The sequence below is a fragment of the Lissotriton vulgaris genome, chromosome 10 (assembly GCF_964263255.1).
Source record: "Lissotriton vulgaris chromosome 10, aLisVul1.2, whole genome shotgun sequence".
NCBI lineage: Eukaryota > Metazoa > Chordata > Amphibia > Caudata > Salamandridae > Lissotriton > Lissotriton vulgaris.
The window spans coordinates 1,038,268,037-1,038,283,437 of NC_141698.1; the positions used below are offsets into that span (position 1 = coordinate 1,038,268,037).

General features: G+C 41.9%; 2 protein-coding genes across 5 annotated transcripts in view; one reads left to right on the forward strand and one right to left on the reverse strand.

Annotated features, from left to right (window-relative positions):
* ANAPC13 (anaphase promoting complex subunit 13) overlaps positions 1-1,334 on the reverse strand; it is a 35,807-nt gene extending 34,473 nt beyond the window's left edge. For 2 of the 4 annotated variants that reach the window (XM_086940062.1, XM_086940064.1), the window contains exon 1: positions 1,218-1,334. The gene's annotated coding sequence lies outside the window, so the exon portion shown is untranslated. Of the gene's footprint in view, positions 1-1,138 lie in introns of all 4 variants that reach the window. The other 2 variants (XM_086940063.1, XM_086940065.1) reach the window with 2 other exon arrangements.
* Positions 1,335-1,636: 302 nt separating this feature from the next.
* On the forward strand, positions 1,637-14,744 carry LOC147689276 (large ribosomal subunit protein eL14-like). The gene is made up of 6 exons (XM_086942083.1): positions 1,637-1,729; positions 3,579-3,680; positions 4,079-4,173; positions 7,396-7,495; positions 12,332-12,385; positions 14,646-14,744. The coding sequence occupies exons 1-6, from the start codon at positions 1,727-1,729 to the stop codon at positions 14,709-14,711; spliced, it is 420 nt and encodes a 139-aa protein (XP_086798209.1). The 5' UTR covers positions 1,637-1,726; the 3' UTR covers positions 14,712-14,744.
* The last annotated feature ends 657 nt before the right edge of the window (positions 14,745-15,401 follow it).

Below are 15,401 nucleotides of genomic sequence, written 5' to 3' on the forward strand. Positions count from 1 at the left end.
GTGCACTTTGTGATCTGCATGGTACATGTTCTTTGCAGCAGGCACATTAATCCTCTGCTCTACCTTTCCACGAGTCAAAACTTCCACTAGACTAAACTTCGATCTCTCTCAAGTAGGAACATATATCACTGGAGTTATCATGACATTTTTATTGTTGCCGAAAATTGCTGGAGGCCAGGAAGGAGGCAGCAAGTGCTTTTAAAAACATAATATACTTGCAAAGATGACGCCCCCACCCGAAGTGAGCGCTCAGTGCGATGTCACCGGTCCCACAGCCCTAGAGCCTCCCTGCTCAAGGGTCCTGTGACCTCAATGACCGGGTCACTAACCATCTAGGGCATGGGAACTCACAAACTTTCTCGGGGGGGGGGCAAATTTACAGTGTGGTTTTTGGCTGAGGGCAGCACCGGTGGGGGCGGGGTCAGAGGGGGAAAGCAAAAAGAAATTGTGACCATGAGGTTTCACACAGGTCCCAGCAGCAGATGCCTTTGTCCACTGAGCCACCAGACCAGCATACCCACATCTTTCTCTCTCTCCCTGTTTCCCTTCCTCTGTCTCCCTCCCTCTGTCTCCCTCCCTCTATCTCCCTCCCTCCCTGTCTCTCTCCCTCCTTGTCTCTCTCCCTCCTTGTCTCTCTCCCTCCTTATCTCTCTCCTTCCCTCTGTCTCTCTCCGTCTGTCTCCCTCCGTCTGTCACCCTGTCTTTGTCACCCTGCCTCTGTCACCCTGCCTCTGTCACCCTGCCTCTGCCCCATCTCATAAAAACAAAAGTAGCGCTTCACTGGCAAACTCTTTAAAGTGGCGCTAATGTGCTTTGGGTTTGAATAAAATCAATGTTGCCACTTTTTTCGATCCACACTGTCTTGCTTTAGTTATTTTTCAATTTTAACCTTTTATTTCTGTCCGTCCCGAGGGAGCACATTTAAAGTGAAAAATGTCAGAAAAAGACAACCTTTCCAGCAAGCATGTTTTTTTTGGTGGGGGGACAAAGAAAGGAAAGAGGGAGTAATGGCTACAGGGCACAAGGAGGGGGGGCCCACACCTGGATCTTGCTCTAGTGCCTAGAGGCCCAGGGAAAGGGGGCCCCCTCCCCTGGGCCTCCAAGTTGGAAATTCAAAATAATATCTGAAAAGGTGTACCTCCCCTGAGAAGGTCCTGCCAGTGAAAATGAGCGCTATCTGCAACAGTAAACGAGTTTGTGCGTCCTCAGTCACTCACCGGGTGAGCTTCCTTCCAGCCTGTGCTGGGAACGACTTGGTGGTTCTGCTGAAGTGGGCACAGAAGGGTCTCTAAGGCAGGCAGCGAACATCAAGCAGGCTGTGTCCTCTACTGACAAGAAAACGCGCATTTATGAACGCACCTGTTCTGTTCCGTACCATTTATAACAATAATCATCACATAAACGCATCATAAAAAATAAATATATTGTTAAATCGTATCACTTTTTAGCTTGAAATGAACAAACAATATATTTCCCAAAACTTGGAAAGTACCTTTATATAGCAAAAGAGACCGAACTTTGTCTATACACTTTGTATGTGCCATATTCACAATTGCATTACGGTACGACGCACCATTCCAAGATGGCTGCTCAAATCACGAAATCTGGTTAGTCGTTCCCTGATCTTCCGGCTGACACTCATTCTGCGCCTGCGCATAGAAGTCGGCGGAGAGCTATCGGCGCAGAACGGAAGTGACGCTTTCCTTTCTGCTCGTGGACCGCCACCATGGTGAGTCGAACTGCGATCTGCTCTGGAGCAAAAGTGGCCGTAAGAGGACAGGGTGGTGGCTTGGAAGACAGACGGGGGTCGCGGTAACGTTTGCGGTGCAACTCGTGTGTTTTGAGGCGAGGTAGAGTTGTGTACTATAGGTGAATGACCGGGACAACCACATGTCCGCTTCGTGCAGCCCGGCGCTGGCCTCCGTGGACGTCCACGCGCCGGCGAAAAACTAGTTTCACTGCTGGCCTACTGTGATAAGTGCACGCATTGTAGTGAGTTCTTTTAGTGGTAATATCCACATCATTTGAAGAAAAAATTCTGGACAAGCAGATGTAGTTAGAAAAATGTAATTAAGCTTGTAGGAAAATAAGGAGCCCACAACATGCGCAGCCAAACCGCCAGCAGTAAGTCTCACTGAAGACGCAGCCACACACATAAGGTTTCAAAACATAAATAACGTGCACGTGAAGATCATTTAAGTAAATGTACTTTGAATGCACAATACAAGACATTCAAAGAAATTAGTGCTCTGAATTACTTTGAAGTGACTTTTTTCAACGTGTAATGGTTTAATACGTTTAAATCATTTTGACATCAAACACCTCACCTTAATCCCGCCCTTAATCGTTATGATGTATCGTTTAAAATCCGACACCTTGACCTCTGCAGTTTGGCTTCTGAACCTTGGCCTCTGACCCCGGTACCTCTGATTAATTTTACAATGAAGTGATGCAAATATTTCATTATGTTTTAACGAAGAGCTGAAGGTGGATTCATCTTGAAATGTTGTAATATCCTCCCCTCAGAGTTCACTGGCAAGTGGATGTATCTACAGCTAATTTAACGCCCCCCCTACCCAAGTTAAGGAAACACTTTAAAGGACTGCTAGTTAACTGAGCCCACGGGCATGATGTAAATATTGCCAGAAAAAAAGTCAAGCCTATGGTATTTTTCGGTGGGCAATGACGTCACACGTATAGTGCTGTTGTATGGTTTTAACTTAAATCATGTCAAACTTTTATAAATTGTGCTTGAGAATCGTAACTGTACGCCTTTGCTGCAAATAATGAACTGCGATATTGCCTGCGTCCTTCCCTCTGCAACACAGTTTTTATAGTTTCTTCAATGCACTCTACAACTGGATCTATGGTAGCGGCGACATTTGAAGTGGTCGAATACATTTGTGGCAACGGGATTGTTCAATTTCCTGATTTTTTTTTTCGTGTTATCAGAGCAGACACATTTTTTCCATCTAAAAAACAGCTCAGGTCACTTGCAGTCACGTTAAAAAGAGAAATTATCTACCTACCCTATGCAATAAGAAAATAGCGGTATTGACCAAGATGAACTAAATATTTAATTACCTTTGCACATTCGGCCTTTTGGGTTGCTATTGTATAAAAGGTAATTTTGGGCTCTTAAGGTTCCAAAATAATTATTCTTATGGTGTTTGGCATTTAATGTAATTTTTGACATCCTATAGGATTTATGCAGAGTTTCCGTTGTCGTAGATGCCAGGTTATTGGTGCCAGTACGAGTGAGGAGAGGGCGACCACTGGAAAAAAATGTGAAGTCATAACTTGGTGCGCATACAAAATAATTACCGCCACCACCCAAGTCAGCTAAGGCTTCAAAATGGGTTGTGTGAACCCCCTCAGTAACCCAGCACATTTTTAGCCTATGGAATATCTAGGTTTGTTAGGCATTGATTTTGTACCCTCGTCCTGTGAACGGTGACCCATTACTTGCACTTATGGTGTTTTCACTGTTGATAAGTACATCTATAGCTGCACTTGTGTAACATACCTCACATTCTTTTTCATGACTCATTAGTTTTTTTTTACTTCTGTTTTCACAGGTTTTCAAGCGTTATGTACAGATTGGCCGGGTTGCCTTCATCTCCTTCGGCCCACATGAAGGAAAGCTGGTTGCAATTGTTGACGTAATTGACCAAAACAGGGTACGTGAATTGCCATCATATTCCACAAGTTATATACCCAGCTGGCTGTAATTTTTTTAAGTAGCCCATAGAAGAAGTTCTGCACCCGATTGCTAGCAAAGCAGAAGTCGTTTTCATGTCATATGGATGTAGTTAGCCTTCTAAGAGACCCTGGAAAGCTGTAAAACATTAACGTTAGTATCCACTGAAGAGATCTATGTTTGACCTTGAGCTCAGGTTCAGATCTTAGTAGGTCTTTTCCCCAAACCACAATTGTTCAGCGCCAGGAGAATCGAGGTGCGCTCTAAAGTCAAACATGTTATTTACCCCCTTAGTGTTTTTGCCCAACACAACTTGGTGACTGAGATTTTGCCCAAATTATTTAGCAGGAAAAGTTGAGCGTTTGTTTATTATTGCAGGCACTGGTGGATGGCCCTTGCAGTGGCGTCAAAAGGCAGGCTATGCCCTTCAAGTGCATGCAGCTTACTGACTTTGTGCTCAAGTTCCCCCACAGGTAAGTCATTAATACAGATTACAGCGGTGTGGAATTTAATAAAATATCTATTGTCCATGGGGCAGGGTGCGTCATAAATCTACTTGTCCTGTAACAAAACCCACTTGTCCCTTCTGTACCATGAAATGCAGCGACAGATTATGCCAGGGCTTATACCATAGTAAGGTTTGAATACTAGAAATTTCCTTATGTTCTCACGTATCCACAATAATTCCAGATTTGGAATGCCCTTTTGCAGTTGTGCAAACCTTCTAAATTGCATGTTTTAAGGATTTTCACCAACTCTTCTCTAATCTTTTCCCACAATGCAAGAGGTTTGAAATTTACCCCTGACAATGACAGACGTAAAACATCTTCCAGGGTTAGGAAAAAAAGTGGTTGGAGATATAGCGAACTTGCAAACACTCAAGATTTTCGTAGGAGCAAATCTACACATGCATATTTGCTCAGCTAAAATGCAGTGCACAGATATTTACTAGGAGTACTACTTCTTGGCCTATTTCTGTTAATTCTTGTAAATTCTCAAAGGCTGTATATCTACCTTAATGCAAGGACATAAACCATGGGCGCACTTTTGAGATATCTATATATACTATTATATAGAGAGAACTGTGTCTTTTGAAGCGGGTAAACTCAAAGTACACCACCAATCACAACATCCAATACAGCCTTGGAAAGGGGAGGTCCAGGAGATGGACATATGCTATATATATGGACACCATATACATTAAAAGGGGGGGCACTCTCAGTGGTAAAGTAGTCCCTTGTGGGCGTTGGGCGTTAACATGTGAAAAGATGTGGGCGTTAACATTGACAGAGGGGCAAGATGTGGGCGTTAACATTGACAGAGGGGCCACCACAAAAGTACAACACACTTCACGGCGCTGCAAGGAGTTGTGGGCGTTAACAGTGTAAAAAGTAAGATACACTTCACGGTGCTAACACTCGCAGTATTACAGCGTATTTGAAAGGCTCAATATTCACTCGAACACGCATCCACGCATTTGCAGATACATTCATCTGGTCGTTACCGTTGCATGAAGGGGGGTAGGCTGACATCATGTATGGGGCGCGGCTTGCAAGCAACATTCGCGTGCTCTGGGCCTCGCTTACACAAAGGGGCGCGGCTTGCATAGCCGACAAATCACGCCACATAACTCTTCAAACGTATGCAGGGCTTGCGGGGAATCTTTTGAAAACTTTTTCACCATTAGTCAAGCTCCCGCTTTGTCACAGGGGGATGACCTCAATCAAAAGAGGCTCTTTCACACAGAAGATAACGCCTTTCACATTACACAAACGTTTCAGGACTTCGAGTCAGCGTTCTTGCGTTGTGATGCAGCCAAAATTGTCACAATGAGATGAGCTAAATGTAAAAAGGCACAGCTTTCGCACGTTTCAGGGCTTGAGCGACTCAGCGTTCTAAAGCTTCCAAAATTGTCACACGGAGATAAGGTAAATGAAAAAAGCCACTGCTTTCATGAAACGAAAAATGTTGTTTACCACGAAATATTACTATTAATCTATATTTATTCATTAACAACATTACACAATTTACTTTTCTGTTCCGGACAACGTTGGGACGGGCTGCTAGTTCTTTAATAACTAGGTCCCTACTTAAGTCTGGTGGTAACTGACCTTTTGTGTTTATTGAAATTCTGCCTCTTTCTTTCCCATCCCTCCTGACACCAACCCTGACACTGACAACATTCTGCTCTTTCACAAGGAGCGGATCGGCACACTGTAGTTTTGTTCATATGTGCTTTTTAAAACGAGAATTTTTTTTTTCGTTTTGCTAAAGTCCAACATTGACACAACCAAAAGGCTGACGACCAGTTTCAGACATACTGGTTTTGATGATGTGTGCTTATTTTAGGTTTCCCATAATCTTATTGAAAAAGGTTACAATGATCTTTCATTATTAATGTTTTTGGGGAAATACAAGCATACATCAACACATTTTACTAAATGATGCTTATGGTACCTAAAATGTAACTGTAGGCTAGCAATTTTCTCTCGACTTTTTTGTGAATATTTTGAAAACAAAATCCTCACTTTGTTTCAAGCTTCTGCAAATATTTACATTTAATCGGAGAGCATTTAGGGAGCATTATAGCCTCATATTGCAAATTTTAAAAAACGTGTGCGCACATTTTTATACTGGAACCACTATCGGCAGTGCAATCTGAGCTTACGTCTTTGTTTTAGAGCTTTCACCCTAATTATAAAGGGGATTAAAATATAGGGATTTTAGTAGCGAGCCTGAAACGGCAGTAGATTTGCACAACCTCGATACTAAATTTACATATTTTATTTCAAGTGCATATATTACCGTCTGTGTCTATTTATCATTGAAACATGTCAGGTGACAGGCACAAGTGCACATTAACTGGTTAAATGCAGAAATATAAAAGTTTCATCCTTATTTTTTCACAAAACGAAATATGATAAATACAGGTAAAATTAGGAAAAAATAAATATGGGTAAATACAGATGGAAATGACAAATATAAATACTATAAAACTGGGAGCCCTAACTATAACTGAGTCTTTGGCTGTTTTGATTTTTGTAATTGTTAGCTTATTAAACACATTTCTGGATAACCACTTTTCACGGATGCTTGCTGAAGCAGATATGTTTTGCTTGTCTGCATTGGAGCAATCCTAAACCGCACTCATTCAAAGCAGAATGCTTTGTCGCTCCCAGTAAACCGAGGAACCATTTCTAATCTTCTGTAAAAGAATGTCATCTTTATAGCCATGCTGAACCTCCTCTTGAAGCCCTTGTTGGAAGAATGTTTAGTTTAAGGTCCTATTCCAGATTATTTTATAGTTTGAGAATTCATAGCCAAGACTTTCGTGTTGATATTAACTCTTCTTTTATACTCCACTTCCAATATATATTCTTAAAAGGCCAAGAGTTGGCAGGAGCATAAAGACCAATTTGTTTTGTAGCAGACACGCAGGAACCGACTTGAAGAAAGATTTAGAAAACTGAACAAGCATGTTTCTAATATGATTATGTGGGAAATTTTCACCCACAAATTAGCCTGAGGTTTACCTTGTTTTCTGTCGCACAGTAAATTAAAAGATTTAATATTCTGAGGTTTCTCCAGGATTGTCTTGAGCTGTCAGCTAAATAAATTTCTTATAAAGGGTGTAGTAAAATTTATTTAAAATAACGCCTGGTCTCTTTTTTCTTTTTTCTCTTTTCTCGTTGCAGCGCTCGTCAGAAGTTTGTAAGACGTGCCTGGGAGAAAGAAAATGTAAATGAAAAATGGTCTCAAACAAGATGGGCAAAGAAGATCGATGCCAGAGATAAGGTATCTTTTTCTAAAATGCTCTTGACGCAATTTATGTATAGGTTTTTGTAAAGTGCTTTTCTACTCTCTTCCAAGCGGTACAGATTAGTGTTTCAGTCACTCTGAATGAGAATTAAATTAGACTCGTGCTACTGAACATGAGGCAATTGTCAGGTTGTAAAAAAACAATTGATGGGACTGAATGCAGAACAATGTCATACATTCACCCCAGTACAGAGATCCGGGCCTAAATCCATTGTTTTTTTGCTCACCATGCAATTCCAGTTTGGGCCCTGCCATATGCAAATCAGTCTTGACCCTGCACCCAATGGGAACAGTCCAGCCCGAACTGCCAGACCAGGTCCTCCCTGGACTGGAAACAAGCACTTTAGGACCAGTCTTGGTGTTTTTCACCCCTCAGGCAGGATAGCTTGACTCCAGTGGTATGGAAAGCACAGGACCCACGTCTGTGCATACCTGTCCCACTCGGGGCAACAAATGCAAAAAGGCACAGGGTCAAGACTGATTTGCATATAGCTGTCTCTGAACTGGGGTGGCAAAGTGAGCTAAAGAGTGATGGATTCAACCCAGAACTGTGACTGGGGGTGAGTGTTTGAAAAGTTTCAGTGCTCCGTCCATCATTGCTTTGTTCGCCCTAAGTTGGCAGGGTATGCCCGGATGTGGTCGCTTGCTCACTTTGCCACTGGATTCAAGGTAGTCTGGCTGATAATGGGTGTTGCCTCTGAAACCGGTCACAGGGTGCTTGTTTCTGGTCCAGGGAGGACCTGGCATGGCAGTTGGGTCTGGACTGTTTCCATGAGGCACAGGGTCAAAACTGATTTGCATATGGCTCGGTCTAAACTGGGGTGGCGTGGTGAGCAGAACAGTGGATTTAACCCAATCTCTTGACTGGGGGTGAATGTATGATTTATTCAGCATTCCGTCCATCATGTCTTTGTGTAGCAAGAAGGATTTGAGCATTTCACCAGTAGTAAAATGAAATCTGAGGCATTGGTGTTTTCTCAATTTGGATACACCCTACTTCTTTTATACTGTTGCACTGTACTTATTTATTTATTCAAAGTTTTATATAGCGCGAACAAGATCCTTACAGATATCAGAGCGCTTCACAATGGCTGGGTAGGGGCAGTAGGAAAGAACAGAGGTAATGGGAGCAATGTAGTAGTCACTAACATGAAAGGATAATAATAAAACAAAATACATAAAACATATCAATATACAGTCAGGTGAACAGGTAATAAAACGGCACAAGTCATGGATCCCATTACATAGGTGTTCAGGTACACCTTGGGTGTGTGGCAGGCTTATAACAGTGTTTTAGTATAGAGAGCGCACTGAGTGAGGGCATCGGGAGGGTGAATCAGTGACCCAATGTGTCTCATATATTGGTCGGTAGGAAGAAAGAAGCGTAGTAGTGTCGCCATCAGGTAGAGGTATAATGCCAAAGGACAAGTTGAGCATTGATACAAGGCAATGTAGAGTCTCTGAACCACTACCTATATGGTTCAGGAGATCTTGGCCAGAAGGATGGTTTTCACCTCTTTCTTGAAGAGTGCAGCGGAGGAGATACGCCTAGTTTCAGGTGGGAGCGCATTCCAGATCCTGGGTGCCATTCCTGAGGAGCGCTTGTAGGTTTTCTCTTTCCTGAATCTACGGGGTTTCAGGAGTAGATTTTTTGAGCTTCTATTGGACCTCGAACCCCCTGATATGGACAATTTTTGAGCGAGGTAGTTGGGTGCATTGTGGTGCACAGCCGCGTGTGTCATAACTGCAATTTTTAGTTGTATTCTGGCTTCAAACGGCAGCCATTTTAGGGACTTTAAATCTGGGGAAATATGCGAATGTTTTCTTGAGCCAGTAATGAGTCTTGCGGCAGCGTTCAGGGAGGCTCTCAAGGGTGCTGTTGTGGATAGCGGGAGTCCACTGAGGGTCACAATTCCGTAGTCGATTCGAGGGATGACTAGCGCTTGTACAGCAGTTCGGAAGTCTTCAGTCGGAAGGAAGGGTTTGATTTTCCTCAGTGTGTTTATTTGGAAATTAGCTGCTTTTGTGGCTTTGCTGATGTGTTGCTGCATGTTGAGCTTGGCGTCCAGTGTGATGCCTAGTGATTTCGCTGAGTCCACGATGGTGGGTTGGACATTGAGTGCTGTTAGGTTGTTGAGCCATGTTTGGGTGGTGGAAATTTTCGCCGGGGGTGAGATGAGAAGGAACTCAGTTTTCAGAGCATTTAGTTTGAGGTGATTATCGGCTAGCCAAGATTGAGTGTTAATAAGCGTGGAGTTCAGATGTTTGATAGCTTCCGAAGATTGAAGCTTTAGGTACAGTTGTGTGTCGTCGGCGTACATATGGAATTGGACATTAGAAGCTTGGAGCAAGGTGGCGAGCGGTTCCATGACGAGGTTGAACAAAGTGGGGGAGAGGGAGGATCCTTGTGGAACACCTAGATCCGCAGGCACAGGTGAAGATAGCACATTATCGATCTTGAACTTCTGAGATCGGTTGTGTAGGAAGGATGAAAACCATTTGAGAACCGTTCCCGATAGACCCATTCTAGTGCTTAGCAGTTCCAGCAGGTTCTCATGTTTGACCGTGTCAAATGCTGACGAGAGGTCAAGAAGGATGAGGAGACAGGACTCATTGCGATCAAGAATTTGGAGGGCGTCATCAATTATGTGTGTCATAGCTGTTTCCGTGCTATGTTTCGCTCGGAATCCTGATTGATGAGAGTTGAGGAGGTCAAATTGGTCAATGTGTCTTGTTAGTTGGAGTTGGACACATTTCTCCAGCAGTTTGGCCAGGGTGGGGATATTGGTGATGGGTCGGTAATTGTTTAGGTCAGTCTGATCAGCTGTAGGTTTCTTGAGTATAGGAGTGACTTGCCTCACCTTGAGGGAGTCCGGAATGAGGCCTTGTTGCAGGGAGCAGTTGATGATTTTGGTCCAGAGAGGGAGGAGCAAGGGGATGAAGTCTTTTACAGCATTAGCAGGTAGAGGGTCTGTGTGGTGGTTAGAGGGCTTCAAGGTGCAGAGCAGTTTGTGTATTGTTTCTTCCGAGTAGGTATCGAAGTACTGCCAGGAAGCCATGTTTTTAGGTTGAGTGTTAGCCATTCTTGTGTGGTTGGGGAATCGGCTTACATCCATGATGAGGTCATTTCTTATGTTGTCAGTCTTTAGCTTAAAGAAAGCAGAGAAGTCTTCACATTGTGGAGTGTCGCTTGTTGTGCTACTTGATTGTAGGGGTTGTGCCTTTGTTTGGGTTTTGATTAGTTCGAAGAGTTTTCTTGGCCTGTTTTTTGCTTGGTCCAATTGGCGGCTGAAGAAGTCCAGTTTCAGATAACGCTTTATTAGGCCACATGTGAGTTTATATAGCTATGTTTATGCCTGGGTAAATGTATACTTGCATGTGTGTATTTATATGTATGTGTGTGTATATATATATATATATATATATATATATATATATATATAATATATATATATATATATATATATTAGGAGTTATTTTCCTTCAGCCACGCTTTTTATTGAAAAGACCTCTTAATGTTGTACACTTTTGACCACATGCTGGAATTTGCACTGAACTTTTCTGCTCAGGCGAAATTTCAACATGCCAAGTTTCGTAAAGATCAGTCCACCAGAAGAAACGGTTGAGGAGGTGTGTGTGGCAGGGGGTGTATAATTTTAGTACACAGCAGATTTACTTGAAAGAGTGAAAACCCCCTGAATACAGTTATATCAAACTTGGCATTTAAGTTGACCATTCTTTAGTGTAAACGGTGCTTTATTTGATTTGGTGCATATTTGTTTAGTAGTTTTAGAGGTCTTCCCATTAAAAAAAAAAGTGCAGGGCTGGATTTGTTTTGTATATCTTGTCAGCAGAGAAGCCATTTTCAAATTTGCACAAAATGTGTTAGAAACTTAAAAAGTTTGTTCTTAAATTGGTATGTCCAGTTATGTTCCAATCCATAAATGGGGATGGGGAACTTACTGTTATGTCAAAGTTTTGAATAGATCGTTAAGGGGTGGGAGCGAGCAAAATAAGACCATACAAGACTAGGAAAGCCCTGTAACTAACCTCCTCCTGCACTGCTCACAGCCAGAGACGATTGAGACCAAGGGCTGGCTGAAGACACTGCGCAGAATATATACATGGCAGGTTGTGGCCATGGTGGTTTAAACACTAAGCCTGGCCCCGTCCTGCAACCAACACCCTGCAGGGCATACATGGGGTGGGCGGCAACCACAGGTTGGGAGAAAGACATTGCTGCACCATGGTGGCTGGCGTGTTGTACCCCACCAAAGGCACATGTTGAAAAAAAAGTAAATCACCAAAACCAAATCCGTGGGGAGCGAGGGTAAGAAGACTAGTAAACTTGTCAAACCACTGAAATTCACCAGTTAAGGTTAGCACCTCATTCGCGCCACACTGCATGCACAATTGCCATATGTACAGAGACAAATTCTAAGTCTGGAACAGCACGGCGCCATGGCATGTAACACAAGTTATTGTGTGCGTTGCTAACTATAAGTGAATTTCAGTGGGTTGAAGCTTGAGCCAGAAGATCGGTCAGTTTGTGTGTGTATAGAATATATATATTCTCAAATTAGAAGACCCCTGCTTTTAATTGAATCTATATATGTTAACCGATTTGAAACATGATTGAGATTACTTTTCTGCTTAAGACTCCTCGATGTTGAGTATTAACTTCCAAATATGAGGTATTTTGCTTTGCTCCAAATCGGATTATATGCTGTAAAAGCCCTTTCCCAAATGTTAGGGGCAACATGCAGATAATGGTTACCAGTTTTTGTAAAAGGTGTAATTTTCTCTTATCAGAAAGCCAAGATGACGGATTTTGACCGCTATCGCGTCATGAAGGCCAAGAGGATGGTAAGTAACTTTATGTTGCTAAACTTAAATTCAAACCTGCACTTTCACTAATACTGTTATAGTGTAGTTTCTTTAAATTAATGTTATTAATGGCCAGAGACCGTTTATTTAATATTATAGTATATTCTTACTGAGAGTTGAATTGTCTGTCACTAGGAGACCAACCTTTGGAAATCCAGGTGAACACACCTGTCTTGTAGCCACAAGTAGGAGAGTTGGGGAATGAGCAGGCTAGTGTCTCTCTTAGTAGGCGTAACCCATAAACCAGGTGATCTGTGCATATAACCAACACAGCCCAGTTATGCAAGTAAATGGCTATTGTGCATCCTACAGCACTCCCTACCATCAGTTACTCACTACACCTACACGTTTGCAAAACCTTGAGTATCCATAGTAACGGAGGAAATATGCAAGCAATGTTCTATGATCTAACCACAGGTCAGTAAAACTGACATCACCCTACTGACTACGCATCAGACTTGCAGTAAAATGTTTACCGTCCTACCTCCATTACCCAAGATACTGCAAAGCTTAATTAAAGCAGATTGTGCTGCTATACAATCACTAATTATCATTTCCGCCACTGTGCAATGTTAGTCGGTACAAAATACATACTCTTCAGAGCAGCAACGCTTTATTAGTTTGCAAATTCACTTTCCTCTTAAACCAATACTACCCCCCCCCCCCCTCCCCTCTCCCTCACATATAGTGGGGGTATCAATTTGTACATCATGCGCCTGGTTGTATCCAAGGACATACAATCACTTGACTTCAGCCATGTTTTTTTACTGGATTCAGCATTCGCGGACACGTGGTACCAGAGGTTTTTTAACTTGGCATACCATCATAACATTGTGTTTAAATTAAGGGTGGGCGGGTGGAGTTAAATAAAATAAAAAACTCAGTGGAGCTCTGCTCCACTCCCACTTTAAAAAAAAGAGAAAATACTTGCCTGCTCGGCATCTCTGCGCTCCTTGCCACCAGTCGCAAAACTTTACGTCTTGCGTGGCCTGCGCATTTGCAGTCCATGCAAGACGTAAAGCGTAGGGGATTACATCGAGGACAGCCCAGAGACACCAAAGAGCAGCTAGTTTTACCTGAACTTGCGTTCCCAACAAAGCATGGGATTGGCAAAACTCCACTGGCGGAGCGGTGTTCGCCGCCCGGGGTTGGATTAAATGCAACAGGATTTTAGTTTGGCGGCATGTTCCCATATTACTCAGACTATAAGGGTAGAGGAGCACAGTATTCAGTTACATAGAACCTTAATGTCTCATCTCCCAGAACACAGAGAGAACAATGTCACTATCTCAAAACAGTTGTATCCATTATTGTTCAGCTCTCATTCAAAATCGCGCTGAGAAGATAATGTATATTGATATGCTGTTCTTGTTTACAATCTTAAATGTTCAACAAAATTTGTTTTTCTGGTTAAAGTTGTCCCAAATACTCTGACCATTTGAAGTGCAGGATGTCCCTGTTCATTACATATGACGATTACTGCTAGGATGGACTGAAATTCAGCCATTCTGGATAATTTGATTGGCGCACAAGTAATTAAATAAAGACTGGAAGATACGTATGGACTGACCGCTCTCGTAAATTGTCAGTATTCAGGACCACTGTAATCGGAAAAACAATTTTGTTGAACGTTTAAGATTGTAAACGATAACAGCACATTAAGAAATATACATTATCTTCTCGGCGTGGTTTTGAATGTGAGCTGAACAAGAATGGGTAAATCAGATTTGAGATAGTGACACGATTTCTCATCAAATTTGAATAATTTACATCTGTTTTGCCCTGAAGTCCCCTGTGTGGGACGAAACGCGTAGGCTGTATCTTTTAACATGTTATGTGAAGAAGATTGTCAAATACAGCTAAAAAGAAAGAAAATACAGATTCAACATGACATTTTTTTGTTTTCAACTTAATTGGAGATATGAGACAATGTTCTGCAGAACCGCATACTCTAAAAAAAAAAAACTGCTCTTCTGCTCTTGTAGTTTGAATTTTATTTGTCCAGGTTTTTTCTTAATGGTTGACCTAAAGAGTGAGCATATATTAATACTCGAGGAAATAAGTGTGCAGTGATTATATACCACAAGTTTCTCTATTAACATTCCATAATACACTCGGTTGTATTTTAGTTGGTAAAAAAGGCTTTACTAATTGTTATATTTCTTGCAAAATTTGGTTTTTATTTGTGGTCTTATTGTTCACTGATACATTATAACTTGACAAACCATTTGTTTTGCAGAGGAACAAAATCATCAAGGCTGAAGTAAAGAAACTCCAAAAGGAAGCTTCCAAAAAGCCAGAGTAAATTGATTTGTTCATTAAAGAGTTCTTTAATATACTTTTGAGTGTCTTTTGTGTTTTTGTTTTTCCTAGTGTGAAATTTGGGAGGTAGGCACTGCCTTAAGAATGTGAAGGGAGAGCATCAGTCACAATTTCAAAATGTTGTTTGGAATGCGGAAAGTAACACTTTATTTTACCTTGAGTCATAAAAAATGTGAATCAACAGTCTGTGGTTAACGAAAAAAGTTAAACTATTTAATATCAGAAGGATTGGTATGCCTACTGACAATTATGACTGCTTCTTTAAAAGAACAAAGCAACAGGGACTTAATTAACATAGTTCAGCAGTATGGGTAAGCTGGCATTCAAGTAATGGGGATGAGGTTGCTTTGATATCAAATCTTTTGAGAACTCTTTGCAGTCCTTCCTTTCTTGTTCGTACTTAAGTTCTGTTCATAATTTACTCTTAACTGTTGCGCCGTTATTCTGTCTTGCCTACTAGACTGCAGAATGCACTACTGTCTTTTGCGAGACGTACCGGCTTACAGATGGATTTTTAACACTCGTTGGTTGACTTCTTTGTCACGCTCAAGACTTTCCTCCTCTTGTTTGTTCCTTCCCAGGGGGTAGGCATGTTACTGTGTTATTACACTTCATTTTCAGGCTCTACTTTTTGTTTTGTTTAAGTGCTCCACAAGAGTGCATGTTTTCCAGA